At 39.0% G+C, this 16,419-nt stretch overlaps 1 protein-coding gene across 1 annotated transcript in view; it reads right to left on the reverse strand.

Annotated features, from left to right (window-relative positions):
* mocos (molybdenum cofactor sulfurase) overlaps positions 1-16,419 on the reverse strand; it is a 226,215-nt gene that overhangs the window by 146,753 nt on the left and 63,043 nt on the right. Inside the window, exon 5 of the mRNA XM_080208753.1 lies at positions 13,259-13,335. Within this exon, the coding sequence (XP_080064879.1) occupies positions 13,259-13,335 (77 nt within the window). The remainder of the gene's footprint in view (positions 1-13,258; positions 13,336-16,419) is intronic.

Consider the following 16,419-nt stretch of genomic DNA (forward strand, 5'->3'; position numbering starts at 1 on the left):
TAATTTGAGAGCAGTTATATCACTGCAATGTGTTTATATAACTGCTTAAGTGGATTGTGAATACTGCATGTCCTACCAAAGCGTTGGAAAGTAAGGCTGTGAGAAGAGTCTCAGGTGTTCACTGTTACACTTCATTGAATGCCTGTATAATGTCTAACTGTTTTATTGGTGCGAGATGAGATATTATGTAGTTTTCTATCCTGTTGGCACTGATTCTTATTACATCACCATTTCACTGTTTCCACGTTCTTCATATTTCTCCTTTCCAGCTACTGGAAGTGAGGGGCAGGATTAGGAGAGAAGGATTATTATTGAAGATGCAATCTTGTTGGATATTGGGTGGCAGCTGCTCGATAAGCTTGTGCACAAACCCGATCTAACTAAACTTCCAATAGTTTATTTTGTTTCTGCCTCATCAGAAGATGCAATAGCTCCAGTTCAGAAGATGGGTACTGGCGCTTGGCTCAATAACATGTAATTTTAGCAACAAAGTAGCATGAACACATTCATTATTAACTAACTGCACATCAAACCTAAAGAAATGAAAAAACAATGGGTCAAATTTTCTGGTCTCCATACCATCAGAAGCTGGATGTATGACCAAAGAAATGCATTGGGACCATGTGGAAGTCCAAACACACAGACCTACGTGGAAATTGCCCAGGAAATTTCAACTCCCAATGGGAAATTTCCATGTTCCGCGGGCTCTCTGCAAAAGATTCCGATCTGAGTTAGAATGTTAATTGCCTGGATAGTTACCCTGGACAACTTTTGACAGATTAAAATCTAGTCTAACATCTGGAAAGGACACAACTGACCTGTCACCCTCCTTGACCAACTCTGACTACCCCCAATCACCTGAGTAACCCCCAATCACTCGATTAACCTCCAAACTCAATGTGACTATCTCCCCCAACCTGATTACCCAACCTCCTATTGAACCACCACCCAGTCCGGCCACCCTACCCCACAACCAACTAACCTCCCAACCTGAGTACATCTTCTGATTAAATCTGACTGCCCTCCTAACCAACTGAGTAAATCTAAACCTGACCATCCATTCACCCACCTACCTTCATATTCCCTACCCAGTTATCCAGCTTACCCACTTAACCACCTCATTCACTCATCCATTCACTAAAATTTAAAATGCTTTTTTAAATTCTCCCATGTGGCAGATAATTCTACAAAAAAAGAGGGCTGTTCCTGTCTTCACCGATTCTACTCTGCTCCAACAGAGCTTAGTAAAAAGTCTGACAACACCAGGTTTTAGTCCAACCTATTTATTTGATAATATACTCACAAGCTTTCGAGGGGAAGAGGCAGTCCCCTCGAAGAGGCAGTCCCCTCGAAAGCTTGTGAGTATATTATCAAATAAATAGGTTGGACTAAAACCTGGTGTTGTCAGGCTTTTTACTGTGTTTACGCCAGTCCAACGCCGGCATACCCACATCATGACTACCAACAGAGCTTCCCAAGGGATGCTGTGCTGCATATTTTTGTGAAAGCCTGGCTCAGAAGACGCCGGTAGAAATGCACAGCAATGTCTAGTTGGAAGAATTTACAAGTGACATGGCAATCCACTCATTATTGCCAATGCTTGGAAGACTTGGGCTAAAATGTAAATTTGTTACTGCCCCAACAAATTGTGGGATATACCATCCTGTGACAAAGATTGTGAAGGCTGCAGAAGATTAGAAAGAGTCTAGCAGGGTGAGCAGACAAATAGTGCTGGAGTTCTATGAAGTTATGTGTCCTAAAAATAGAAAAAAGTGGTAATATTTAAATTAAAGAACAGAAGAGTCCTGCTTGAAAATACACAAGTCACTAAAACTGATAGTGCCGTAAGAAAGGAAAACAGTGCTCTTAATTTTCTCTCTAGAGGTACAGAACGTAAAATAAAAGGGGTAATGCTGAATTCAAATGAGATCTTAGTTCAGCTGAGGTGGCAACATGCAGTTGGGTTCTGTTGAATGGCAAATATGCATGGCACATTCACAGAGATGTTATCAGAGATGGGAGGTTACTTTCTATCAGCAGAGAGTTGAGAACATCAGTTTTTCATTAGAATTGAGAAAGCTAACTGGAGATGTGCTTAGTTACGAGCTTGCTGATCTGTGGAAACACAATTATTTTTGTAACAATTTTAAATAAGAGAAATGTCTATATGCTTAGGATGTAGAATTCTCTGCCACAAATGTGTTGATGTGGAATTCATAAATTCTTTAAAGGCAATTAGATAGTGACCTTCGCAAAGAAAAATATTGACGAGAGATGATAAAGAGAGTGAGATAATATTAAATGGTTCACATAGTGAAAATTACTGGCACAAATTTGATGGGCCAAAAAGTTTATTTCCATACAATAAAACTTTACGTGTCTACATACAATAAACAATCTCCGTTGAAGAAGTTGTGCAAGATAAAAAAGACTTGAGAAGCCCGAGTCACATAAATACAAAAGACAGTAAAGCAATATGACTTGCTTTTCTGGCTTCCTCTAGTATGAGATTATAATTTACACCATAATAGCTGCTTGCACTCATCAGGACAAATGCAAGAAGGTCAAATTTCAAACAATTTATACTGCTTGAGAAAAGGGGTGCTGATCGGTTGGCAAATTGGCTCTGATTGGTTAAGATATTGTACAATGTGAGTTCAAGTGATAATTTTAAATTGGTTTTTTATATAATTCTTTGCAATCTAGCTCAATTATGCTTGCTGGAAGCTACATATATGTAAAGACCTTCCCTTGAAGGCAAAAGGAATATGCACCTTAAGCTTGGGGGGGGGAACAATAGTTTCTTGGAGCATTCACCATGCCATATCTCGACCACTCAGAAACGACTTGTCAACCAATCAGTACCCCTTCTCTCATGCAGTATAAATTGTTGTATCCTCTGAAATATGGCAATTTTTGAGTGCAAGACAAAAAGCTTCAACAACATGTCTCTTTTTGTACTATTACACCATCTTATTGCATTGTTTAGGATTCATAAATCTGCAATTTGTGTTTTTCTGATTTATAAATAATTTAACAACATCATATCAATGATGATGAAGGGAGCTCAAGGGGAATGTACATGATTTTGATAATGTACAACTAAAAAAAACTTTCAAAACTGACTGCAAATGTATAAATTATTTGTATGTTCCATTAGAGTCTGGCATCTAAGTGTCCACATGTTAGATTGGATTTTACAGGGAGATTGTGAAGGGACGGCATCATTTGCTTGCAGATGTTTCTGCTGAAACCCCAAAAATATTCCTCGATTCATAGAAAATAAATGTCAGGCACAATGGCCTTTGCAAGCTATAATGAATACTTCAAAAACTCAAAATCCAGCATTAGCTTCATGGCAAAACTTACCAGACAGCCCTCTTTCAATTAATTTTGTGACAGGCTAACACCAACAAGGAGGAAATTTTAACTAATATAGAAATATATAAAGTGCTGGAGAAACTGAGCAGGCTTGCAGCATCTGTGGAAAGAGAACCAGAGTTAATGCTTCCAATCCAATATTACCCATCTTCAGAACAAGACCTGCTGAGTTTTTCCAGCACTTTGTTTTTATTTTAGATTTCCATAGATTTTATGGTACTGCTTCTAAGCCAGGAGGAGCAGGACTTTTCCTTGTAAGATTTGATCAAGAATCACAGATCATCCAAAAAGGAGAGTGGAGGAGTCACTACTGGTTTAAAGGGGTTTATTGAAAAGCAAATGTTTAAATACAATACATATTTAGAACAGACATAATGAACATATGACCATGTCAGATGAGAAAGTTTTTCTAATCCCAGAGTGGAAGGATGGAATGACCTGCTCTCTACTACCTGCCATTCATGAGGATGCCTCGCCTAACCAACCTCCATCCTTTGTTCATGTGCTTCCATCATTGGTGAATAGTTACACCTTCCATTTAAATGGCTGATTGCTAGAGCCAGATACCCAAAATACGCCATTCCATCCACGAGCCCATGAGGTAACTCTGCCTATCTTTTACAATAACATTTTATTAATTTCATTCAGTTGTTTAGATAAGTAAGCATGACATTCCATCTTATCAGACCCAGGAATGTTTTTACCAAGCCCTGCGCTCATGGTAACTAGGCTACGGGTCTTGTAAAACCTAATCCATCTTGACCTGGCTGTGCTGTCCTCTGGCAAGCTTTTAATGGGAGAGACACAGAATGAGGGAGACTATTTCTATTACATTAATCAATTTCTTAAACATTTATAAGGTCATTAAACATCTTCTACTGATAGCAAATCTCCTTGCTGCCTTGATCAATCCCAGAACCGTGCCCTAATCAATCCCTGAACATGCCCTGATCTTTGGCGTTTGCTTTCATGCTCTAATATCACCCTGCCAAGCCTCAATCTTTGTCTGCCCTGTCTTCTTGCAGTAATATTTTGACATGTCTCCACCGAATCCCAATCTATACTCCAACATTCACCACTCAAGCAAACGCACTCCAATCTTTTCTGATTGCCCAAATGCATTCCTGCTGTTCAATTTAGCAGGTTTTGCCAAGAGCAAAACGTGATCAAAGCTGAGGCAAAGTGGAGCTCAAGTTGTAAGACCAGGTACGGGAGAGAAAGTAATCCAATTAATAATGTTTAAGGGCAGTACAAAAGTTGGCTGAACAGAAATGTGGCATCAGGAAACATGATGGTATATTTGCAGCATTTATAACGTTTTCAGCTCATTCTTATTGTTGTACACAATTATATTGGAGGTTTAAATAGGTAAAAATGTCTTATTGAAGCAGATGCAAATATGCCTAGATCTCTGGATTTCCAGTTACCACAATGAAGAGTGAAGCTTCCAGCTAAGCAGAAAGGGAGGGATGACGTCCATTTAAGCAGAAACAATAGCCTCAATATCTTACATAATATGATGTATTAACAGCTGCCTCAAAATGCAACTGTGTTCTTGTCAAGATCTACTGCTACATCTGACTCAAAATCTTTTCTTGCAATGCTGATAAAACCGGAATTTCACACCTTCATCTATCATTTTGATCGATTGCAGCATCCAACATCTCAAAGAACATATTTTCCACCATCTTTCAAATAAACTGAATCAAAACATTCTTTGCTTGCATGAAATGCCACTCTAATCTTAACCCATGCTGTAAAATCACTTCAGCTTATGTCACACTGCAACAATTCAGCAATTTCGTAAACCCATTTTGGATACTTAATCCAAATTCCATAACATTTACATTACGAATCTTAAAATATTTAAATCCAGCCCAGCACACTTAGTAAACAAAGGCTAGATACAGATACTCAATTTATTCTACTGAATGCTTTTATCATTTTAAAGATCTCAATTAAATGAAGCAAATTTTTAATTGACAAAGTCTGTTTCACAAGGTGACAAACAGAAACTATTTTGCATCTAAAGAATGCTGTGGAACATCATAATTTATTGGTCATGGTGAATTTCAACACTCCTGGATTCAGAATAAAATAACCTGAATGGAGAGATGAAAATACAAACAAATTCACTGAGGCAGCCAGTGTGAAACAGGTTACAAGAACAAGGTTGTGTTGTATTTAATGGCAAGCAATGCACTGGCTTTGGACTGGAACATGATGAGTGGCTGGGACTACATGGCCTTTGTATCTTCAACTTAATATTAACATGAAAGCTGAAACAAAGAACAACATGCAATTTCCAAGCCCCCTAGCATTGGATTTAGGGGCTACCCCAAAGATGCGCAAGGGAACTCTTCTCAGAGCTTTATAGGTGGGAATTTGCATCACGATTGCCAGAAGTATAAATTTCCTCTGGGTAATTTTGATGTGAAGCATCCTAAAAAGTGATTCAAATTGCTCAATACAGATGGTTATGCTGAGGTTAAGTTAATGGTTACTCTCAAAAAGTTAGAAGAATTAAAACCTCTTCCCTTTTCTGGTTAAGTTGTAAGCACATAGACCAGTCTCCCCATGGGACTCCCATCACAAGATTACCCTCACACCCAGATCCCTTCACAGGACTAATGGAAATAATGGGCAGAATTATAAACCATGTTTATAAGATCTTGGGTTCTAAAATTGCACATTCATTGCTTAAGGTTTCTGCTTGATTCTTTAATAACCTTGCGCCAACTTGAACAAGGAGGTGGAAGAAAAGTACAATTTTGTGCTGGGCTGTACTAAGACCAGATGTTTATACTGAAAGGAAGAGGGAGAAGATTAGCACATTAATTGAAAGGGTTAGATGAAGATGGGCGATAGCCTGAAGAGGTTATCCAATTTTAAATTTGTCCATCGTCCTGACTAGAATGATCTCAAAGTCAATAATTTCTGTTTTGTTATTAGAGATAACTTAACTAATTTATATTTTCCTGCACTATTAGATTATTTGCTTCTACTACATGATGTTTTAATCCATTAAGAACAAAACTAATTTTCAAATTGAACAAATTTCTTTTAGAAAAAAGTGTTTAAAAATCTATTTTTTCTAGCAGCAAAAGGGCTTTCAGCTGCACCAGCTGTGGGAGAGGAGATAAGCCTGCTCTTAAGTTGAACTGGCCAGTAGGTGAGGCCTGAGGTGAGGGAGTTTCCCACAAAAGAGGAAAAGGCAAAGGATCTGAGGTCCTTTTAGAGTCTGCACCATGTTAACTATATATCAATTGTATTTAATAATATCCAGAAGTGTGCATTTTGACAGTCCAAAGATGTGCAGATTAGGTGCATTGGCTATGCTAAATTGCTCCTTAATCTCCCGGGATGCGTAGGGTAGAGGGATTAGTAGAGTAAATATGTGGAGTTATGAGGATAGGGCCTAGGTGGGATTGCTGTTGGTGCAGGCTCAATGGGCCAAATGGCCTCCTTCTGCACTGTAGGGTTTCTATGACTCTATGATTATAGACACAGATTGAAACTGCGGTTGTTGCATTAGAAACTATATAATTGTAGTGTGTAGCTCCAAAAATACAAATATAAAAGAGTGTAAAGATTGGCTGTTTTTTTGGAGTATAATGCATCAGCGATTTGTTTTAGGCACTCGACAATTGGTACATATGAGTGCAGTATACACAGCACAAGCCTCATCCCCTTGTACTTCAAAATAATAACCAACTCCCAAATCTGCAAAATTAAGTTAACATTACTTATTAGTCACAAATAGGCTTACATTAATACTGCAATGAAGTTACTGTGAAAATCCCCTAATCGTCACACTCCGGCGCCTGTTCAGGTACACTGAGGGAGAATTTAGCATGGCCAATGCATCTAACCAGCATGTTTTTCAGACTGTGGGAGGAAACCCACGCAGACAAGGGGAGAATATGCAAACTTCGCACAGACAGTGATCCAAGCCAGGAATCATCCCGACTCTGTGAAGCAGCAGTGCTAACCACCGTGCTGCCCCAGTTAAACAGCCTCCCGTATGAAATAGGCAAGCAGATTATTTGGCCGTTTATAGGACAACATGAAAAATGCAGACAGATCTTGGATGTCTTCTCCCAATTCTCCCCTGCCAGCCATCCTTTTTTCAGATGAGAAGGGGGCATCTGACATTTTAAAATCAACCACCTCAAATGAAATGGGAGGATAGTCTCCTTACAGAAAGCTCTATGGAAGGTAATGTAAATTCCATTTCCTGACCAGTGACATTTATAAAAAAAGGATTCTTTATCTGACTGATTTATCTTGTTTCCAAACCCAAACCTCTTCTAAAATAGCCTGAATTTCAAAATCAAAAGTTACTCTTCAGGATTATACAGTATTTTCCAAAAATGGGCAGCCACCAAGTACATTAACAAATGAACAATTTATTAAGGTAAGAAACTATGTGTGGAGAATGATAATAAAACCACTGGACTCCGTGATTCCGAACTCCGAGCAAGGAAAGCCCATGCTCAGTTCCAGGATTCATATGCTCTGGCCCAATTGGCCAAATGGGTCACATGACTTAGAGCTTGACCCTTAAAGGGACACACTGCCACAATAAGTTCATGTTGCTGTCTTCTTGTTGAGAGTTCAAATGGTTTGGTTCAGAAGCCATTAGGTTCTAATTTGTCATGATATCTTCTTTTCAAATGATTCATGCAATTAACATTGCAAAAAGAAGTATATGTTTTATAAAAATGGATGATTTCAGCATTCCGTGAAAGTTGTGCTTCCACTTGGTCTCCCTAGATATTGCACTAATTGGTTCAGCATGAACCAAAAATAAAAAATATTTTTCTTTTAATTAGCACGTTGATTAATATACTGTACAGATCCAACCAGTAACAGTTTAGCAGTTTGTGATTAATATTTTATCCTCTGGGTTTTCCATTCTATATTAAAATTCAGTAAATGCATTCGACCTGGCAAGAATTGTCTTTAAATGCAATTAAGTTTAATGTTTAATTAGAGGACTGTATCAATTGTTTAACTATGTCTTCTACATGGACTTCCACAGCAGGATTGTTTTAAGCTGGCTAAGCAGCTCCCTTAATGAGTGTGCTGGTTAAGGTTACAAATAGCTAAGCTATACAACCCAGGAAATGCTCAACTTGAGATACATTTTGCCAGTAATTCAGTAGGAAGAATCATATATAAAGATCATAATCCCCTAATATTTCTGGAGAGGTTTTGAAATCAGTACACTGGGTGATTTAGATAGTTTGTTATTGCAAACATTTAATTTGAAAATCATTCATGTGGATGGGAGAGGAAGCATCATTGTTGATGCACTAACATGAGTATAAAAAACATTATTCGAAACCTTGTGTATAAATTATCTGTCAAGTTATAGAACTTGAGTTGAAAGTGTTAAGAATTGAGGAAAATTATTATAAAATGAAGCTGGGATAAAAGAAAGGAGACAAAAGAGAACTGATTATGCCACTGTCTGAAGGGATGTTTCAATATGCAAATTAGCATATCAGTGGTAAAACAAGTATTCGTCTATGTAACTCGGGGAAAACAATGGCGTAAAGAAGAGGTGAATTCAAAGTGGAGAGATAAGGAATTGGCAATTAAATGCTAAAAGCTTCAGAAGGTTAGCATCAAAGGGAAAGAATGATATACATGATATAGAGATGCTGGCATTGGACTGGGGTAAACACAGTAAGGAGTCTCACAACACCAGGTTAAAGTCCAACAGGGATATTTGATAGCAAACGCCACTAGCTTTCTGGGCTTTGCCCCTTTGTCAGGTGAGTGGGGAGTTCTGATCAGGTTTGTAATCAGAACTCCCCACTCACCTGATGAAGAGGCAACGCCCTGAAAGCTAGTGGTGTTTGCTACCAAATAACCCTGTTGGACTTTAACCTGGTGTTGAGACTTCTTAAAAAGAATGATATAGCCATAGCACGATAACAGGAGAAAGGGATATAGTAGAAGCAGCTACCATCATTGCCACACACAGTTGTTGAAAGCAGGCTCTCCTGGAAACAAATCATTGCTAAAACTTTAAAATCCAAAACTCAAACAGAGAAGATTATTCCTTTGCTGAAACTGAAGACGTCTTTCCCAAAATTGGGTGAATAGCCTTTGAACCATAACCATTTGCTGGATTAGTTTCAAGGTTATATAATATTGGATGTCGTTTGGGAAAAAGGGGAATTTCTCAGAGTTCAAGAAAGTTGTTCAAGGTAGTTGGAAATAAGGGATGATTTCAGATACTGTGTGTGTATAGCCATTAGTGTAGTTAAGTGTACTGTTGCTGGGTATTATAATCCTTCTTGTGTCTTTTCTTTTAAGTCAATAAATTTTCTTTATTAACTTATCACAAAATGACTGGATTGTTTCTCACTGGTTTGCAAATCTTTTCTCACATTATACAAAATTAAAAATATACACCACCAAGAACCAGCGTTTTAGATTACCCTTCCAGGTTTTAGGACACCCTCACAGTCAATATCAGCAGGGTTGTTAACACAATACCTCAAATGAACATCTTTGTTTCAGCAACTTTACTTCTCTGCTTCTCAAATTACCACCATTACAATTTAGTAATAATATAAAATCAAATGCTAACTAAAAACGGTTACAGTGTATGGCATTAAAATGAGGACTGAATTACATCTGCTCAATTTAATCCATTTATTCTATGTCCTCTAATCACACACCATCTAAAGACAATGCTTGAGGCTAGAAATAGGTACATATTTTGGGAGTAGGCTTATAACCTGTCCATGCTAGTTCTAAACAAGGTGGGCAACATGTAAAATTAGTTCATCCATTTCATTTCCAAGACTGCAGCTGGCCCCAAGTGGAAATGATGCTGCTCTCCTTCTGCCAGAGATCTCTGTGCTCCACAGGGGTCAATTAGCATTCTGAAATGCTCCAGATAACCATTCCATTCAAAAGCACTCCCTCTTAGAGGGATGCTGCATGAATGAACCCAAGGCTGCTGGATTATCATTTTGGAACATTCAGATTGTGCCAGTAGGAGGGCTGCCCACTTCAGTAACACCATCCTGTCAGCACCGATGATATATTGTCAGAAGGGATGGGAGCAAGTTAATGTCTCGAGCTTTGTCCTGAGGACAAGGCAGCAGAGCAGAAAAGAACTAAATGACCTCACTCAGGTGACCAAGGTATGAATGCTTTTGCATATCACACCTTAGATCTGCCACACCAGCCACCTCTCATACTGCACAATGCACCACATCTCCATCACTCAATCTGTACTACACCTTGGCATACAGAGATCACCCCTACTGTCATTAGACTATACTTTATCCACACGCACTTAACCATTATGCTAGTCATACACATCACTCCATGTCTCCACAAACTTAAACCATTTACTTAGGCTAGGCACATTAGCCAAGCACAATGACAAACAGTCCCCTTGCTCGCAGGGTGTATATTATCCACAACTCGCAAGAAAACCAGAACATCTGTATTCCCTCAACACTGTGGAGGAGATAGGCAATTAACTATTAAGACTTATCCCAGAGCTAGTGTCACCTGACACTACCAAGACCATTCTAGATAATGGCAAGTTGCTGCATTATACAACATCTTCACTCATTCCTCCTTTTCATCCTGAAAAGTGCCACAAAATGGAAAGTGCAGATGGCATGACTGTGGGACTCCTATTTTCATCCCCATTCTCCCCATCCTAATTTCAAATCTTTCATTACAGTTTTATGATTTTAGATGGTGGAAAACAGATGTTTGCTCAGCCTGCAGCCATGAAGATGAGGAAAAGCAACCTCAGCAGAATGAAGAGATGACACCATCACTTGACCTTACACTTCTAGACACCAGTTCAAATACTAGCATTGCACAAACCAATGTTGAGTTGGCATCAGCACATGCTGAATTACCAGGTTCAAATGCACTGAAGCCAAGGTTGGATTAGGTCAATTCATGTTCAAACTCTCCAGGCTGCATGGTTGCTGATGAATTCTGCTGCAATGGACTGAGATGAGGATCTCTTCGAAGTGTACAACAGAAACACTGATCACAATGCACACTTGTGATACTTGCTGCGCTGTCAGTCATGTCAGAGAGGCTCCATTCATGGAGCAGTATGACTCCAAAGTGACAGTTAGGACTTGCATAGAGTATGGAGTCCCCACCTATTTCAATGTGAAAGTAGTGAGCAAATTCCATGGCATCATTACCAGACCGACCCGGGTGGCATGGTGGTACTGCTGCCTCACAGCGCCAGGGACCCAGGTTCAATTCCAGCCTCCGGTGATTGTGTGGAGTTTGCATGTTCTCCCCATGTCTGCGTGGGTTTCCTCCAGGTGCTCCGGTTTCCTCCCTCGCTCCAAAGATGTGCATGTTAGGTGGGCTGGCCATGGTAAAATGCCCCTTAGTGTCAGGAGCATTAGCAGGGTAAATATGTGGTGTTACGGGGATAGGGCCTGAGTGGGATTGTTGTCAGTGCAGGCTGGATGGGTTGAATGGCCTCCTTCTGCACAGTATGGGGTCTGTGCTTCTGAGTTTTATGGCCCATGCTGGACTGTCTGGTGGCCATGCTCTTCTCTTTCACTGTAGCACAGGTGCAGGCCATAAGATCCATGGCTGCTGGTATACGGACACAGAGTGTTGCAAACTACCTTAAGTGTGGTGGGAATCATGGGGGAGAAAATATTGTGAATAAGGCTCAAAATTGCATGTGCTATTGAGACTTGCACTGTTTTTCTCACCAGAACCAGTACTTTGCCAAATTCTGATAAGATTCTTCCCATAACATAGCGCTGACTTCACCGAACTGGGATGAAAAATTCAATGCGACTGAACTGAAACTCCAGACTTTGATTCGCAAATAGTTATTGGACAATGCAATTACAGTCTCTATTTTTCAGGTAGAATTGACAAAGCAATTTAATGTTCTCATCTTGCATCACATTTTGCCATCTTGCAAAACATAAGAAACTTATTTTCATCAACTGAACACGGTCATGGCACAGAACAGTTTACTAGTAATTGACAAAAGTGCAATTAAAAAGTAAAATGTTTAGCAATAATAAGGTAATCATAATACCTACACTGAAAATATACTTTTTTTAGATTGTTCAGCTATTCTAAGATACTACAAGGTAGACCTCAATTCTTAGAGTTGGAAGACAGTTTTACATCTCAAATTTTATTTCCATCATCTTCAATGGAAATAAAAATTTGATATGATGTAAAATGGGCTACCAAGTCATTGTCACCCATTTTACACTACTGCACAAAGTCAAGATCTGCCCTCCATTCTGTTGGCTTGAGCCTTAGGCCTGTCATGTCACACTTGTTTCCAGCCATCTCTGTTTTCAAAGTAGCTCATTTTTAAAAAAGTTGGTTGAGGTCACACAGTTTCATATTTTATTCCTGCCAGACACCATCACAGAAATTGGTGCTTAAGGTGGGCTATAAACAGTAAGCTGGAGAAGTCTGCATTTGGTTAAGTACCTAGCAAAATTGAGCAGGTTAGATAATGGTGGCAAGAACACACCAGTGGACGGCTTGCCAGAGAGCAAAGTAATCTTCCAGTTTTGCTAAGCAAGATAAAGATATTGGCTTCGGGAACCCAGCCATGAAAGAAAACTAGCTTACAGCACATAACCAATTGCTCATCCTTAACTGCTCTCGAGAGATGGCCATGAGCTGCCTTCTTGAATGACTGGAGTCCATATGGTTTAGGTATGCCCATGGTGCTGTGAGAATTTCAACATGCTTGCAATCTCTCACTATTTTTATCTATGAAAAAATCCATCTTTGCAATAGTTCAGAAAACTGTGGTATATTTTCATGGAATCCTTATAAAACTTAAAAAGATTTAACATTATACTTTATTACTGACCTGTAAACTTATCCAATGCATTGAATCCATGATTTACTGCTATTATATCAAGGAAAGAAATAGTGCCATCTTCAAACCTGGAATGAAAATAATAATTTATCACACAGGAAATCCATGCAATTAACTATAATACAATGGATAACAAAACTAGATCTTTTTCTTTATAAGATAATGACACACTCAATATTCTTATAGCTAAGGTGCAGGAACACACAGTGGATGTACCTAGACCATATGGTCTGCAACAGTTGAAGAAGGTGACTCACCAGCATCTTTTCAAGGGCAATTAGGAATGGGCAATAAATGCTGGTCTCATCAGCAATGCCCACACCCCCACAAAAGAATAAAAACAATTTCAATCTTTTTGAATCGCTTAAGTCTGGCTAATCCATGTGAATTTATAGTTCTTTAAACTAACATTTGTGAAATGATCTTGGACAAAATTTGAATGAATATTCCCACAAAACAATTGTATAATTAAAGATGGAACCAACAATACATCTTTCATTTAAAAAAAGCAAAGTCACTTTTTTAGATGTGTGACTCTGTTATTTGTTTGCAAGGACATTTTAGAATTTCAATCACATAGCGCTGTATAGTTTCTTAAAATAATCAAGTCAAAAAAGGACATTTCTAACTTTGTGCAAAATAATTACTTTTCAATTCTCAGCTATTGGATTACATCGTTTCGTAAGGCATAGTGAAGCCTGTGTGTCAAGTTTTTCATTAAAGATACAAAGGCTAGTAGCTAATAGTTTTAACATAAACAAGTACACTCTATGATGAAATTCCCTGCAATGAGGTACAAAATCTTCCGACAAAGGAACAGGAGTAGGCCTTTTAGCTTCTCAAGGCTATTCAATTCGACTAACATCTGAACATTACTTACCCACCTTGGGTTCCATGACTGTTAATAGCTTTGCATGATGAAACCCCATCAATTTTAGTTGACCGAGCTTCAACTGCTTTTTGGGCAAGAAAGTTCCAGTTTCCCTTTACTATTTGACTGAGGAAATGCTTCCTAATATAATTCTTGTTACCTCACTCTAATTTTAAAGTTATGTCTCTTCGCTCTAGATTTCACCACCAGTGGAAGGAATGTCTATCTACCCTATCAAATCATTTTATCTTCATAAATCCAGAATCAGATCACACCTTAATCATCCATACTCAAAGGAACATAGGCTAATTTAGAGAAGTAGAAGCAAAATCAGTGGAACTAGTTAACTATTGGGTGCAGGGGAATGAATGCTTTTTCACGATGGATGAGCAAAGAATCAAGAATGTCATCCAGAATTATTTTGTGATGTAACGTGTTTCAATACAGCCACTCTACGATGTTCCTACAACATGAACAAAATACTACAAATGCTAAAAATTCTAAATAGAAATAGAAAATAGAAATTCTCAGCAAGACGTTCTTAGCTACTGATATCAGTTAGTGACCAAGCAGAAATAAGATCACATTTTCTTCCAGGCAGTGATTTGACTTTTAAAAACAAAGTCAGATATTTTTAGCTGCATATGCATTTACCTCACCTTTGCCTAGATTTTCCATTGGTTTATCGCTCATGTGGAAGTATTGCGTGAAAGTGGAACTGGATGGTGGTAATAAGTGAACCGGAGGGGAAGAAGTTTTTCATTATGGCACTGCCTGCTGTGATGATACTAAGTAAAAAACTGATTTTGACATTTAAATATACATTAGACAAATTACAAAATAAAAATCAACAGTTGTCAGAGACATCTTTTACCGAACAATGTTGGAGTAGGTAGTACTTTGCTATAGGAAATGATTGATACAGACATCTACATCTATTAAGATCAATATTTGAAGCAAAGGGAGGTACAGAGGTATGGGAATAAAGTGGGGCAGCAGAAGCAGTATTAGATTGCTTCAGCAAAGTGTCAGCACAAATACAATGGGCCAAATCATATAATCATAGATACCCTACAGTGCAGTAGAGGCCATTCGGTCCATCAAGTCTGCACCGACTTTCTGAAAGAACATCCTACCCAGGCCCAATCTCCTGCCCTAACCCCACACATCGATTATGGCCAATCCACCTAACCTGCACATCTTTGTACTGTGGGAGGAAACCGGAGCACCCAGAGGAAACCCACACAGATACAGGAGAATGTGCAGACTCCACACAGGTTGTCATCCAAGGCCTGAATCGAACCCAGTTCCCTGGCGCTGTGAGGCAGCAGTGCTAACCACTGTGCCACCATGTTTTCCTTCTGTGCTGTAAACTTCTTAGTATACCATCCTGACTTGCATATTTTTGGCATTGTTTCTTCTTTTTCATATTCAATCATGAGGTGTGTATGTCTCTGGCAATATTATCATTTATTGTCCATTTTTAAATACTCTTTAGGAGGTTGTGTCGCACCACCTGAAGTCCATGTGGTTGTTCGGTCGAAATCCTGAAGCTCCCTGCCGAACAGCACTGGGAGGCTATCTTCACTCACAGATTACAAGCATTCGAGAAGGCAGCTCACACCACTTTCTCAAGGGTAATTCAGGATTGTCAATTTCCACTAAGACCAATATCTCATGAATTTAAAAATAACAAGTCAATCTGGAAGGCAATGGCTGGAATGTTACAGCCGGCTGGATTTTCCCATCCCACTGCAGCGAATGAAGATTTGACTGGCTGCTAAAATCTCCGACTTCATTGCAGCAGGACCATGGCATGAACTGTTGGTAAGATCACGCCCAATACCAATTGTTCACATCTTCAAGACATGCCTGTTAATACTGCCATCCTTTAAGATCAGCAGGTGAACTCACCTGAAGAAGGGGCAATGCTCCGAAAGTTCATTCTACCAAATAAACCTGTTGGATTTTAACCTGGTGTTGTGAGACTACCTACTGTGCCTACCCCAGTCCAACTCTGGCAACTCCACATTATTTGTTGAAATGGCAAGATAAAGGCAACAAAAGAGAATTGATCAGCTGCACTTAAATACCTTTGAAATAAACTGACTTCTGTGTATTTTCGAGATCTGATAAATGTATAGATTACTCACCCTTAGAATGCAAATGTTTTTGTTTCATGTTAAGACAGAACATCACCAGATCATTGCCACCAAGAAGGAGCCCACTAGTGCCAAAGAGGGGACTCCCAGGAGTGTTGAAGTGGACTATTGATGGAATA

Source organism: Carcharhinus amblyrhynchos, chromosome 2, assembly GCF_965287045.1.
Source record: "Carcharhinus amblyrhynchos chromosome 2, sCarAmb.v2.hapA, whole genome shotgun sequence".
Taxonomy (NCBI): domain Eukaryota; kingdom Metazoa; phylum Chordata; class Chondrichthyes; order Carcharhiniformes; family Carcharhinidae; genus Carcharhinus; species Carcharhinus amblyrhynchos.